General features: G+C 55.8%; 1 protein-coding gene and 1 long non-coding RNA gene across 3 annotated transcripts in view; one reads left to right on the forward strand and one right to left on the reverse strand.

Annotated features, from left to right (window-relative positions):
* The window catches only part of Lmx1b (LIM homeobox transcription factor 1 beta), a 77416-nt gene extending 73762 nt beyond the window's left edge, over positions 1-3654 (reverse strand). The window contains exons 1-2 of one of the 2 annotated variants that reach the window (XM_031369920.1): positions 3390-3654; positions 2438-2624 (exon numbers count right to left, since the gene is read on the reverse strand). In XM_031369920.1, coding sequence (XP_031225780.1) covers positions 2438-2624; positions 3390-3528 — 326 coding nt within the window. In that variant the 5' untranslated portion in view covers positions 3529-3654. The remainder of the gene's footprint in view (positions 1-2437; positions 2625-3389) is intronic. The other variant, XM_031369921.1, reaches the window with a different exon arrangement.
* A 353-nt stretch (positions 3655-4007) lies between these two features.
* Positions 4008-9338, forward strand: LOC116090037. The gene is made up of 3 exons (XR_004118527.1): positions 4008-4268; positions 4400-4525; positions 5043-9338. It is a non-coding gene; the product is annotated as an uncharacterized LOC116090037 (long non-coding RNA).
* Positions 9339-12918: the final 3580 nt, after the last annotated feature.

Raw genomic sequence — 12918 nt, forward strand, 5'->3', positions numbered from 1 at the left:
GTGTGTGTGTGTGTGTGTGTGTGTATGGGGTATGCTGCAAATTTCCCAGTGCTGAGGAGACACACACTCAAAGTCAAGAAAGCACGTCTCTGTCCCCATTGCCTTAATTCTCGTCTGAAAAGCATTTGTGCACACATGATATAAATATGCATCTGGGATTCTCAAAGAAAAAAATCATGAATAAAAAAATATTTTTTATTGTGTAAAAGAACATTGTTTCCGTGTGAGTTCTTGCGGGCCTAGCTGATCTCCTGCTCCCTGCAAATGCTGCCAAGAGACCCTGGGGATTTGTCCCCAAGATTGTCTTGATAACCACTACTCCGCCCAAGCACACCAGGAGGCCGGCCGATAGCAGATACTTAATTGTCGTTATTGTTAGAAAGGAGAGATGGGGGAGGAAAAGGGGAGCGGAGGGGGAAAGGCTGACGGTCCTTTCCCTAGGAAACTCAGGGAGACTCCAGATCTGGGGACTAAATTCCCTGCAGCACCTGGAGTCTGCACCTTGGTAGAAGCCAAATCTTTGGGGCTGTTTTTCTTTTCTTTCAAAAACAAATATCAGTGGGACAAAGCAGTTGCAAATGTTTAATTGTTTTGTAAACTGGGGAGGCTGGTCACTCACCCAGCTCCAGTTACTGTTTTAGGGCTGAGCAGAGGGACCCCAGAGGTGTCTTTGCCCTGTCCCATAATGATCCCAGCAGCAACTATGTACAAAAGGTTGCAAAGTCTTTACAGTGTTAATTAAAAAACAAAAACAAAAAAAACCCCAACAAAAACACCCCAAAGTTTCAGAGGCTCATTTCTACTTTCTCGTGCCTCTTAGAAGACCCACGTGTGGGGCTACTGAGGTTAGTGGCTAAGATGGGTGTAAGGGGTACTGCTCATGCCTAGCCACAGTACTTCCCAGAGAGGGGCTGACTGAGTCACCCCAAATCCCCAACCATTGCTCCCTCATTTTATTCCTGCTGCTGTATGCGCAGCTGTGGGCAAACTGCCTGGTGCCCTTTTCCCCGCAGGAACTAGAGTTCCGTGGTGCAGACACAGGATGGACATCAATGATGTGCCTAGACCTGGGAACACCTACAGAGGGACAAGCCTACATCATGTTATAGGATCAACAAAAGAAGACTCCTCGAAACCCACCCCAATTCTTGCCCATAGAAAACCCCATCCTACCCCAGCCACCAAAAAGAGCAAGGTGCAAAAAGTAGTCCCTGACCGGTCCCCAGTTCCTGGGGACACTCCAGTAGCCAGCCACCAAGGCCTTCTGCAGGGCTCCTGCCTGCAGTCTCAGTTGCCAGGCCCCAGTCAAAGAGTTCAGCTGCCTCTTTTCAAGCTAGACCCTGGATCTGGAGACAATACTTTGGTTGCACTCACTGCTTTGCACATGTATCCCTGCCTTTTTCTCCAAGGGCTTTGGCACTCAGAGACCACTGCAGCCAAGAGCACCTGAGCAGCCCCATTCAAGAAGCCTTTCAGAGTTCCACTTAGAAATTCCCACAGACTCACGCTTGTCTCTGCAACTCCGCTCCCAAGATTCCCACACTCTCCTTCCCACTGAGGATCCTCATTGCATACCCCCCCCCCCCAATTGCATTTCCAGGTCTACGACCCCAGGCAGGTCACAAGAAAAGCTCTGCATCTTCTGCGGTCTGTCCCCAGCCTTCAGCCACACAAGTCCACAGTGCCATCCGCTTAGCATAGAAACCAGCAGGTAAGACTCAAACCACATCTCTAGTATCAACCACCCCTTTCCAGCACGCTGCAAGAAAGTAGACTGTCTAGGGAGGCCTGACTCCTTCAGTCAGCCGCTCCAACGAAGATCTCTAGGCTGCAGCTTCCTAGACAGATTGATTCTCCAGCTAAGAAAAATTGTAAGGGCAAAATTCCCTTATGGAACGGTTTAGGAAGAAGGACACCTATATCTCTTTACCAGAGAATAAAAGTGCGGCAAGGAGCCAGCCAGGGTGGGGATCTCCCGCCTGCATCGCAGCCAGAGTTTAGCACCCACCTCCCTGCTCCAGGAATCCCAGACGCTCTTGAACTGGGGAAACAGTCAGGCTTGGCCCTCTAAAGCAATGCCTTTCTTGGAAAATAAATTCTTGGTCCCCACTTGAGGCCTTAGAGGGGCCAAGCCCTCTCCCGGGACAAGTATCGTATCGACCAGTCCGCCCAGGGCTTTGTCTTGTACCCCAATTCAGTCACTCTGCGCAGGTTTCCGGGACAACAGATGGCACCTAGGGGCACCCCACCACTGTCGTCTGGAAAGAGATGATTCGCCCCAGCCCGGAGACACGCAGCCCTTTGAGCCCTCGGTGCTGCCGGGCCCAGTGGAGCGCAGAGCCGGCCGCAGGGCGGCGCGGGCTCTTCCCGGCAGGGACCGGCCGGGCTGGAGTGCTGGTCCGTGGCGGGGAAAGAGAGGAGGGCGAGAGGCGCTTACTGTTGGTAGTCTTGCTTGCAGTACAGTTTCCGATCCCGGAAGTAGCAGCTGGTGGTGAGGGCTTGCTGACATGCTGCGCACTGCAAACACTCCTCGTGCCAGGACGACTCGTTGACTCGCATCAGGAAGCGGTCGGAGATGGGCCGCTGGCAGCCCTCGCAGACGGCGGGATGCGGGCAGTCGGAGCCTGCAGCGCACAGGGCGAGAGCCGGGCCGTCAGCGTCGCCTGGCCCAGCCCCGGAGCGCCACCCGTCGCCTGAGGACCCCAGCGGGCGAGCCAGAGACCCGGCAGCCCTAGACAGCACGTTCCTTTCCGTAAGCCGGGGCGCGGAGAGGCCGAGGGCCTGCAGCCTTGGCTGGGCGCTGCGCTCTCCCCGCTCGCGGAGATCCAGCGTATGGGTGTTATTACCAACGAGAAGGAGCTCCGCGCGGGGTGGCCGGCTGGAACCCGACCAGTGAGGTGAAGCCAGGACACTCGCTGGCTGACACGCCCCACGATGCTGATGGAACCCTTCTACCCCAGAACCCACGGTTTGGATAGACCCGGGGATATTTTTCTCTTCTAGAAACTCCCCTTCCCCAGGTGACCTGGCATCACTCCCGGGCTCTAAGGAGACAACTTACTTCTCCAGCATCCCTGCCACCCATTTCCACCCCAGCCCAGTCCAGTGTAGCAGTATTAGAACCCAGACCCGGAGAGGATGGTGTGAGTGACGGCTGAGGCTGTTCAGTCCTCTGTCTAGGTGACGTCCCTGAACGTTGTCCCCTCAGGGAGCTGTCTAGGTGTGCTTGATGCCCCTCTGGTGGTCATTCCAGGGGTCCGGACCCCCTCCCCACGTCCTGAAAACCTATTTTCTTTATTCTTTGGCCCTCACGCCGGTGTCCACAGCGGCACGACGGACGGCCCTACTCCCTGACCCGGACTACTCGGGCGTTGCGACCCAGCACTCACCCAGCAGCACCCCCAGGGTGGCGGGTCCGGGGCGTAGGGCGTGCTCCTCCATCTTGATGCCGTCTAACATCTTGGCGCAGTCCGTCTGCCCTCGAGGGAAGCACCTCTCCAGCGACTCGGGACCTGTTGCTATATCCATGGGACGCCCGGCGCGCTGCAGACCCCGCCGGCTGGGCCACTCGCCCTCCGACCCGTCCGCCCGCTCCGCTGCAGCCGGGGAGGCGCGGCGCCCGCGGGGTCGGGGCCGCACGCTGCCCCGGGGCGAGCGTGGAGCGGCGGCGCGCTGGCCCCGGGCCCCGGCGTCGCGCGGGAGGGCCCGGGCGGCTGGCAGCCCCGCGCGCCGCGCTTTCCCGGCTCCTCGCAGCCACGCGCACCCGCTGCTCGCCTGTCACCTGCTTGTCAGCCCCGGGTCCCGGCTGCGGCGGCGGGCGGTACGGGCAGCCGCCGGGAGGAGGAGGAGGCGGCGGCGGCGGCGGGCGGGGGAGGGGGCGGGGGTTCAGGGGCGGCCCCGCGGGCTGGGGGGGCGCGGGCGTCGCAGCAGGGTCCCGGGCGGGGCGCAGCGGGCCGCGGGGCTCCAGGCGCGCTCCCCGCACTACTCCAGTGCCATGGTGCGCCCGAGGAGCCGCTCGGTTTAGAGCTGGGGCTGGCGGCGGAGGGATACTCCGGCCCGGAGCCGCCTCACCCCTCCTCAAACTTCCTGACATTTGAACTCATTGGTGCGCCTCGTATCACTGCGCCGGGATGAGCCGGCTGCTCCACGTCAAATAGTGCCGTCGCCTCCCCCCCTCCCTGCGGGAGGGCTCCCTGAGCCCCCGGCCTGCACCCCGTGCCGCGCCTTGTACCCAGCCGGCCATCCTGCCCACCCTTGGCAGAAGTTTGGTTAGCCATCGAAACAAATTCTGTGCCCCACCCCTCTTGAAAAATTGATTTGGGAGTTGGGGAAATCAGGCTTTCTTTTTTTTTTCTTTCTTGCCTTTTTTATTATTAATATTTTTGGTTTTTTTTTAAAGCTCCAGCGCTCAGAGGAGTGGCCCCGAGTGAGGCCAGACTGTGAGGACGGCGGGGAACGCAGCGACTTCTCCAGGGGACGGCGCCAGGCGAGAGCGGCTGCCTCAAACCTGGACTTGTAGGCTAAGGTAGGTCGCAGGGTCTGAGTTGGTGTCCCCTCGGGAGGCGGGGTCTGCACCGGACAGCCTGGTGCGCAGAGAGGGTTCCTAGGGTCGAGGGAGCATCAAATGTAAGCAAGGACGCTGGCCCGGACTCGCCAAAGGGAGCCCTGACCTGGGGAGGGGGCACAAGGACTGCAGTTTGAGTGAGTGGTCCCGAAAAGCCCAGGCCTGGCAGAAATAGGGCAGAGGGGTGAGGTGAAGGGGCCCTAATAGCTAGAATGGGAGATGCTGGGTGAACGAGGACGGTCAGGCCCGGGTTGAGACCAAGAGAGTGTTCAGAGGGTCCACACGACTCGGAAAGGGATCTCGTTCCCAGACGGGGTCAGTGGGCGAAGGCTGGGCCTCCCAGGGCTTAGAGTATGAGAGGCAGATAAGAAGTGGTGGTCCCAAGATCTAGGGGTGGAGGCCTGGAACGGCGTGGGGACAGTGGTTCTAAGGAAATCCGTGTGACCTCTGAAATCGGTGCCCTTTCATTGGGGCCAAGGGGCCTGGCTAGGGTTAGAGACTGAGCGCTGGCCAGCCTGGGCAAAGTGGGCCTCGACAGCAAGCAACGCAAGGCTAGCGGCATGCAGTGCAGCTGGCGACTCTGGGTGCATCCCGCCAGACACCCGCGAGAGAACTAGAAGACGTCGTGTCGGGACACAGGGTACCTTCCGCCCCGCCACGCCCGCGCGAATGGCAGGAGGAGTGGTGCGGTCGCGGGGCAGGAGCTAGCTGCCCCCGGGAGCCGCTGCTGGGCGGCTCTGGCCCCTCCGGTCGAGGCGCAGCGACGCGGAGCCGGGCCGGGATGGAGGGCTCGGAGGGCGGGTCCCCTGACCCCGTGGAGGCGAGAGGGCGGATCGGATTTGGAACCTGCGGGAGGCTTGGTCAGAAGTGGCCTCCTGTGCTCGGGTGAGGGGGGCCCGGAGGGGCCCGGCTTTGTGGAGGATTAGCGGTCACCGCCCCACCCCAGTACCTGTGTGTGTGTCGGTGGGGATCCGAGTGTGTCTGTGCGTGTCGGCGCTCCCGGCTCGGAGGCTATTGAGTACGTGTGCACCCGTGTTCCCGTGCTCATACATTTTGTGTTCGTGTGTCCTTGCGACTTTCCTGGCAATGTGTGTGTGTGTGTGTGTTCGATACACGCCTCTCGTGCTTCTGTGTCATGTTTTTTTGCACGTCTTTGTGTGTGTCCTCGTGTCTGTGTCACAGCGAAGATGTCTACGCCTTTGTATGCGCCCGGGCCCCTGTAGCGTGCCTGGTAGATTTTTCTCTATAAGTGTGTCTCCGAGTTACCTTTGTGTTTCTGTTTGCGCCCCCCACCTCCCCGAGCTCCTGAATTGTTCTGTGTCGCTGAGGGGTTTTTGTGTTTGTGGCTTTGTGTTCTGTGTATTTCTCGGCGCCTTTGTGTGTCTGTATCGGGAGCATGCGAATGTGCATGTAGAGTTCTCTTCGCCCACCCTTCGTCCGCTTGTCTTTACCCAGTGTGAGAAATCTAAGGCCTTGAGCCTGAGGTTGGGCAGAGGCTTGGGCCTGGACCGCCTTCTCTGGGTATCTGGGCCCCAGCGCGTCGCTGCGGGAAGAAGGCGAGAGGGTAAGGCTGGGCGTGCAGAGTCGGGAGGCGCCGAACCGCGCGCAGAGGCAGCGGGCCGACCGGGTGCACTCTGCCCTCTGCTGGCCACAGTGTGTCCCTGCAACCACTGCTGGGTACCGAAAGCCCTGGTTCCAGGCCCGGACCTTCACCATCTCCTTCAGGCTGAATGTGTCTTCTCTGTCTCAAGCCCTAAAGACTCACCTCGGACTCTAAGCAATCCACGCAGGGTTCCACGCCCATCTCCACCCTCCCATCTCTCCCACGCTTCCTGTGCCTGTCCATTTCTACCCCATCCCTCTCCGTTTCTCTTTGACTGAATGGTGGCCCCTGTGGCCCGGCCTCAGAGGCTTCCCTGATCCTCTGGCTGGCGTCCAAGACCGGGTCTGGACCTTTGGCTGTGTTTGCTGTGCGTTCTGCAGTGCTTGAAGCTGGGTCTCAGCGCCGAGGGCACACCTGTAGCCACCCCAACCCCCCTTTGATGCATGGCTGGTATGTTTTCCAAGGTTTCCAGAATTTTGGGGGTCTCTCCCCGCGCAGTCCTGTGACCCGGCCCACTCGGGTCAGGCTGCCCGAACTGTCGGCAACTGAGTTCAGTGCTCCCTGGGTGAACAGTGAAACCAGGATTGTCTTTAGTCCGATTGAGGAAGATGCTCCCGTTCACAACCTTGATCCCTTGCACGCCTGTTTCCGTCTGTCCATCCTCCTCGACCTGTAGACCTTCTTTGTCCGTACTTTCGCAACCCGAGTTGACTAGACCCGGTGTTCACATTGTCCGCATAGTCATCCATGTGTCTCCGAAGCATCCTTAGGGTTCTTGGTCTCCCATCCTTTGCCTCCGAGGAAGAAGAATACGACTGGACAGGAGAAAACCGGTTTAGGCCTGGAACCCACTTCTCTCCACGGGCCTCAAGCTCCTGGCTCCGCCTGTCTCTCCAGTACAAGCCGATGGTCCCCCCTCACCCCCGCTCTGAGACTCACAACACAGATGGCCGATCGCTCCCGCGCGCGCCGTCCAATGCGGGATGCTTGTGGCCTCCGACGTCTGCTGCAGAATCCGCTCGAGATGGTTTCACCTGAGCAAAGACGGACGAGGAGGACGGCTGCCTGCACTGCTGGAATCGCAAGAAACAAAACAGGGAGAGATCCGGGCTCTTCTTATCGAAAAGGCATGCAGCTCCTGAGCCCTTACTTGGTCTCTGGCTCTTCTCCTTTAGGACTTGCAACCTCACTCCGTAGCGACCCGCCTCGTGCGAGCTTATGAGCCGGGGGTGGAGGGGCGGTGGCCAGGGGAGGTTAGGGCTACACCAGCAAAAACCCAACCGTTTGGTGCTTCTGACCAGACTCCAGGAGAGAGACGACCGTCCCTCCAGGTATAGAACCACGAGCTGCAGTATCAGATCCCAGCAGGAGGAGGACCAGACACAGCCTTGGCTTCATCAGCAAGGAGAATCTCAGAAGCATCGCACCAGCCTTCCTGCTCTGCCTCAAGAGCGGAGGCCATGGAACACCTAGGCCCACCCCATGCTGCCCGGGGCTAACGGAGCCTCGAGATCTATGAGGCTTCGCTGTGCAGAATGAAAGCTATCCCAAGCTGTGGGCCAAGTCGGGACCTGAGTTTCCCCCAGGGGAAACTCAGTCTATCCCAGGAAGGACCCGAACACCACGGAAATGGAGCAAGGGCGGGCCCATGGCTCAGCAGAGGTCGATTGTTGGCAATCCAACTCCCGAGCATCCAGGCACCCCTCCGAGCATCCTAGCTGGTCTTCACCCAGGATTCATGAGTCAAAGCATTGGACGACCACTTTCTAGTGACTAAGGAAGGGCGTCTGAGGTCTCCCTGTGCTGATGGAAGTTCTCCAGAAAGGCGAGACTGGAGAGGGATTTCTGGGGGTACTTCTTATTCTCCACTGGGGGCTTTTGAGGCTAATGAGAGGTGGGTGCCAGGGTTTGCAGGGGGGGGGGGCTCAGAGCTGGAGGATGAACAGCGCAGCCAAATCCCTCAGCCCTCCAACAACCCCCACTCTGGACCATTAGTCATGGGCTTGCTCCACGTGTGGGGAAATCAGGCTCTCTCAGATCCAAAGGCTGCCGGCAGCCCATGGGAAGGTTCAGAGAAGGCCCTTCCAGGACTGGGTGGCCCCAAGCTGAGGTCTCCTACTGGCTACGCGATGGTTAGGCGCGGGGAGAAGGGCAGGTCTCAGGAAGTTTCCAATCTTATCTCAGGGTCTGGTTAGGAGACACCAGGGTAGAAGACCTGCACCTTTGTCCTTCAAATGTCTCTGTCTGTGCAGTGGGCATAAAAGAAGCATAGATCTTATGGAGTTGCTGGGAGAGCCACATAGAAGTGCTCATGGCATGGCCGGCTCACTGTAGGGCTCTAGACATACTATTTGATGAATAATTGTATGGGAGGGGAGCTGCTACTTAGACATAGGAGGCTCTCTTCCTCCTTCTCTTCCTCCTCTAGAGCCAGAAGGAAAACAGACTTGTCTCCAATTCAGTCCTGTCTGGTCTCTTCCTTCCCTCCAGGACAGGTGAAGTCCCTGGGCCAGCTGCTGTGGACTGGCCACATGAGACAGGGCCAGTGTAGGGCACCCAGACAGACAGCCCAGCCTTCTCACTTTGTCATGAACCGGAGGCTGAGGGCAGCTAGCACCGACAGTGAGAGCTTTGAGAGGCAATAGAATCAAGATTTTTTTTTTTTTTGAAAGCCCTTTGGGAAGAAACCTGTTAGAGACTGTGATGTGTGTATTCTTGTGTTATATTTGCTTTTTACCAAGCACTTTCCTTAAGAATCTCTCTACATTTCTTGCCAAATGGATGGTTTCAACAGGCAGCCTGTCTTTAAGAATGAAGGGCTCCCCAGTCCAGGACGGGAACCAGAACAAAGAGAGGGTGAATGACCGTGTTTGGAGCCATAAAAGCCTCATTAGGAACTTAAGACTAACTCACAGAATCGGACACAAATTCACAAAAGCCAGGGAGTTCATTGGTCTCCACCCTGAGGGTCCATGGCTGGGGAAGGGGGGTGGGGTGGGTGTGAGCCAGGGCGGGTGCCTCTCTTATTTGATCTCTATCTTAAATCCACTTCAAAACGCTGCGGCTCAACCGAATTGGAGGTTGGCCCCTTCCTGTAATTATTTGGTGTCTAGTAAAGTTTTTATGAGTGTCTGTGCAAATAAATGCATCTGATGATGTGCGTTCGTTTGACTCTGCAGCTTGCTCCATGTGATGTTGGAGATGTGTGCATCGTGTGTTGGCCCTCGGAAGAGAAAAGAGCAAGGCACAAGCAAATAAAAATAAACCTAGGACCCCTGCATCAGTCAGGCTGAGAGGCGGAGCCTGGGCTGGTTGTCTGCTGTCCTCAGCTTAAGGGCCCCTGAAGAACCTGCCAGTGAACCCTAAAGCCTGTGGGTGCTCCATTGGGGTGCTCAGGGTTGGGGACTGGTTTCGGTGACTTGCTGTTTTTTGTTTGTTTGTTTGTTTTTTGTTTTTTTGTTTTTGTTTTTGTTTTTGGAAAGGCCCTTTTGGGAACAAATCAAGGCTCACCCATTCTTCCCTCCCTGCAGGGTGTTAAGGCAAAGTCAAATGAATGCTAAGTAAGGGTGAGTCTGGGGAGTTACATTGTTGCCTGTAGGAGCTCACTAGATCCCCCTGGAAGACAGTGCTGGTAAGAGAGGCATGCTGGCTGTCTAGTCCACTTTGGAAAAGTCTCTGCTCTGGGCAGGGGGGAAAGCTGGGGTCCTGCCCTTCTTCACATGACCTTTAAGCACACTTGGAGGGGATCTTTGGAGCCCACGCTAGCATTCTCTCCTCCCAGCCCTGCAGCCTTGATGTGTTTCTTTGAACTGATTATATAACTTTTATTGAACTATAATATGCATATAGAAGTGTGTACAGAGTGTGAAATTATAAAGGGGACACTCCCATGCCAGTAATCCTAGATTAAGACTGAGGATGCCTCTGGTTTCCCAAAAGCTCTGGCTCCACCAGCTTGCTCTTTCTGGTTCCATCCTCAGTTGGGTTGGTTTTGTACTTTTATCTAAATGACATCATATAGCGAGTTTTCCTTCTTGCACTTAATCATGAGGTTTTGTAGGAAAAGTCAGTTCTCTCTGATGGGCCATTGGGGGTTGACAACTTGGGACTCCCATCCCCTCAAGGGACTGATTTCTGGAGTTTAATCCATTCCCATATCTTATCCTGAAGCATTTGTGTTGGTGATCTTACTGGAAGCCTAGAACCATACCCCCACCCCAAGCTAGATTTTCCCCCAAAGGAACCCTCTGTACACCGGGAAATGTTCCCAGCATCTTTCATCTCAACCCCTCTGTCCGCATGTAGAATCCTCTGAGACAACTGGCAACAAAATCAGCACCTCAGAGAGGTGAAGTTGCTTGTGAGAGGTCACACAGCCTTGAAAGGGTCAGATCCTGGATTCAAACCCCAACTGGCCTAACTCCAAACCCCAGGCTCTTGTCACCTCTCCACATGGCTCCCTTGGGCATCCAGGCCCAGGCGTGAACAGAGTCCTCTTCCAGCAGGAGGAAGCTGGACTTTTTCCAAAGGAAACGCTGGGAACACAAAACACCGAACAGCAAACAGGGCAGGACGGTTTCCCAGGCTTCAGCTGCTTAATTGAAAGGGCTGGTTCGGTCTGGACTGGTCCAGATTTCCTAGATGCTGCACGTCACCAGCGAAGTGGCATTACGCCATTCACCGAGCATTTAGCCAGTGCCAGCACTTCATTCCTGAAAGTTAGCTGTTGTAGCCCCACCTCGCAGATGAGGAAACTGAGGCTGAAAGAGATCCACCATCTTCCCTCAGCCCACCAGTTCCTTGGAGCTTGAACTGGGTGGCAGCTGGACCGAGGACTGCCCTGTTGATCTCTGCTCATCTTCATCTTGAACATACCTTATCCTCGACTCTCTGGTCTGATCCACTCTTGCTGCCCTGTTTTGATCGCATGGTAGCTCAAAGGCTCAGGAGTCTGGGGGTGGGTGGATGGACCTGAGTTACAAGAGCCCTTGGCTGTTCTCCCAGCCTCAGCCTCAAGTCTCTCATTGAGTGAGTGATTTCAATACTTCAGATTACTACTGGGGAGTTTAACAAGGTCTGTGGTCATTTATTTGTATGTATATGAGCACACGTGTGTGGGGAATGCACATCCATGAGTTTGTGTGTGTGTTGTGTGTGCTCACATGAGATGCCCAAGGCTGATGGGGAGAGTCTTAATCACTCTCTACTTAATCTACTGAGGCTGAGTCTCCTGCTATTGTAGACTCTGGCTTGTCTTGCTAGCTGTTTTGGCAACAGGGAATCCCCATTTCTGTCTCCTGAGTACTGGGATTACTGGTTTTTGTTAGTTCGTTTGTCTGTTTTTGTTTTTGTTTTCCAGAGGTTCTGGAGATCCAATGTACCGAGCCACCTCCCCAACCCCTCTGTGGTCTTTAGGATTTGTGACAATTCAGAACGCCAGTCCCTCCTATTAGAGGAGCCAAGGGATATGCAAAGGCCCTGACGCAGAAAGGTGCTGTAGCCATGGATGCCCATGCGGCTGGTTTCAGCCAAACTGTGTCACGATAAAGAGTCATACAGGTCATGATAAGGAGGGCAGACTTGCACTTGAGAGCCAGGAAGCTTTGAAGAGGTTCCAATAGCCATGCCATGGTCAAGTGTGTTGCTCAGGACAATCTCTCTGGCCACAGTGAAGGGCAAGCCCGCTAGGCCAGAGGCCAAGTGACCAGGCATTGGGTTTCAATATCCCCTTGGTATGCAATGAGGCTGGGCAAGTTCGCAGAGCAGGCCTTATCCTCCAATTTCCCATAGAGGTTGTGTTTCCAGAGTCCGGGTTTCATGTTACACAGAGCTGTTCTTTCTGGAATGCGGCCCCCATGCAACCCCTGCTGGACCCTCCACAGAAGGAGGGGCTCCTGTGAGTACAAGATGCGGAAAGCTCTGCAATGTTCGTCCCCACAGTCAAAGCTGTGTCTGGTGCCGCTCTTGCTACTAAGCACTGTGGTGGCTCACAGAGTGGCCCTGGTAACGCTCCTGACATTAGTGACCTCAAGGAAACCTAAGTGACCTTGTGAGCTAGCTGTCACAGTTGCCCAGTGATTCCCAACAGGAAATGATGAGGCTCACCCACTGGAGCGCCTTGACTGAGGCTTCCACTCCACACCTCTGGGCAGCAGGCATCACCAATGTGTGCGCAGGCGCGATCGTGCACCTGGTGGGTCTTTGAGCTTGCTGAGATCTCGAAAGCCCTGCAACTGTCTCCTAGTGTGTGGAAAAGCCAGAAGATTTCATTTGTGCATCCTGACTCCACCTCTGCTTCCAGACCAGCAGGGTTTTCCTCCTTGGAAGAGCTTGGTGAGTCAGGCTTTTTGAAGCCTAGGACAAGCCTCCAAGTCCAGAAACCTTCCACTAGCCTCTCCTTGGCCTGGTCTCTGCCTCCCTCCCTCCCCTCTGTCTCCGCATGGCTTCACCTCACCAACACTCTTGGCCTTATTTCAGCTTCTCAGACTTGGCTAGGCTGTTCCCTCAGCCGGTATAGCTGTATTCTGTCCTGGTTTTCCCTCAGTCCTATGCATCTTTTGTGTGTCTCTGTAAATGTCACCTCCTCCTGGAAGCCCTCTTTCACATTCTGACAGGCCAGACTGTGTTCGGCTTGTTTGCAGTGTCCTTGTGGCTTCTTTATGTGTAAGGAGGTCATAAATCTGTTTCACCTCTTCTCTTTTTCTTTCTTTCTTTCTTTCTTTCTTTCTTTCTTTCTTTCTTTTTTTTTTTT

The sequence above is a fragment of the Mastomys coucha genome, unplaced genomic scaffold (genome assembly GCF_008632895.1).
Source record: "Mastomys coucha isolate ucsf_1 unplaced genomic scaffold, UCSF_Mcou_1 pScaffold15, whole genome shotgun sequence".
NCBI lineage: Eukaryota > Metazoa > Chordata > Mammalia > Rodentia > Muridae > Mastomys > Mastomys coucha.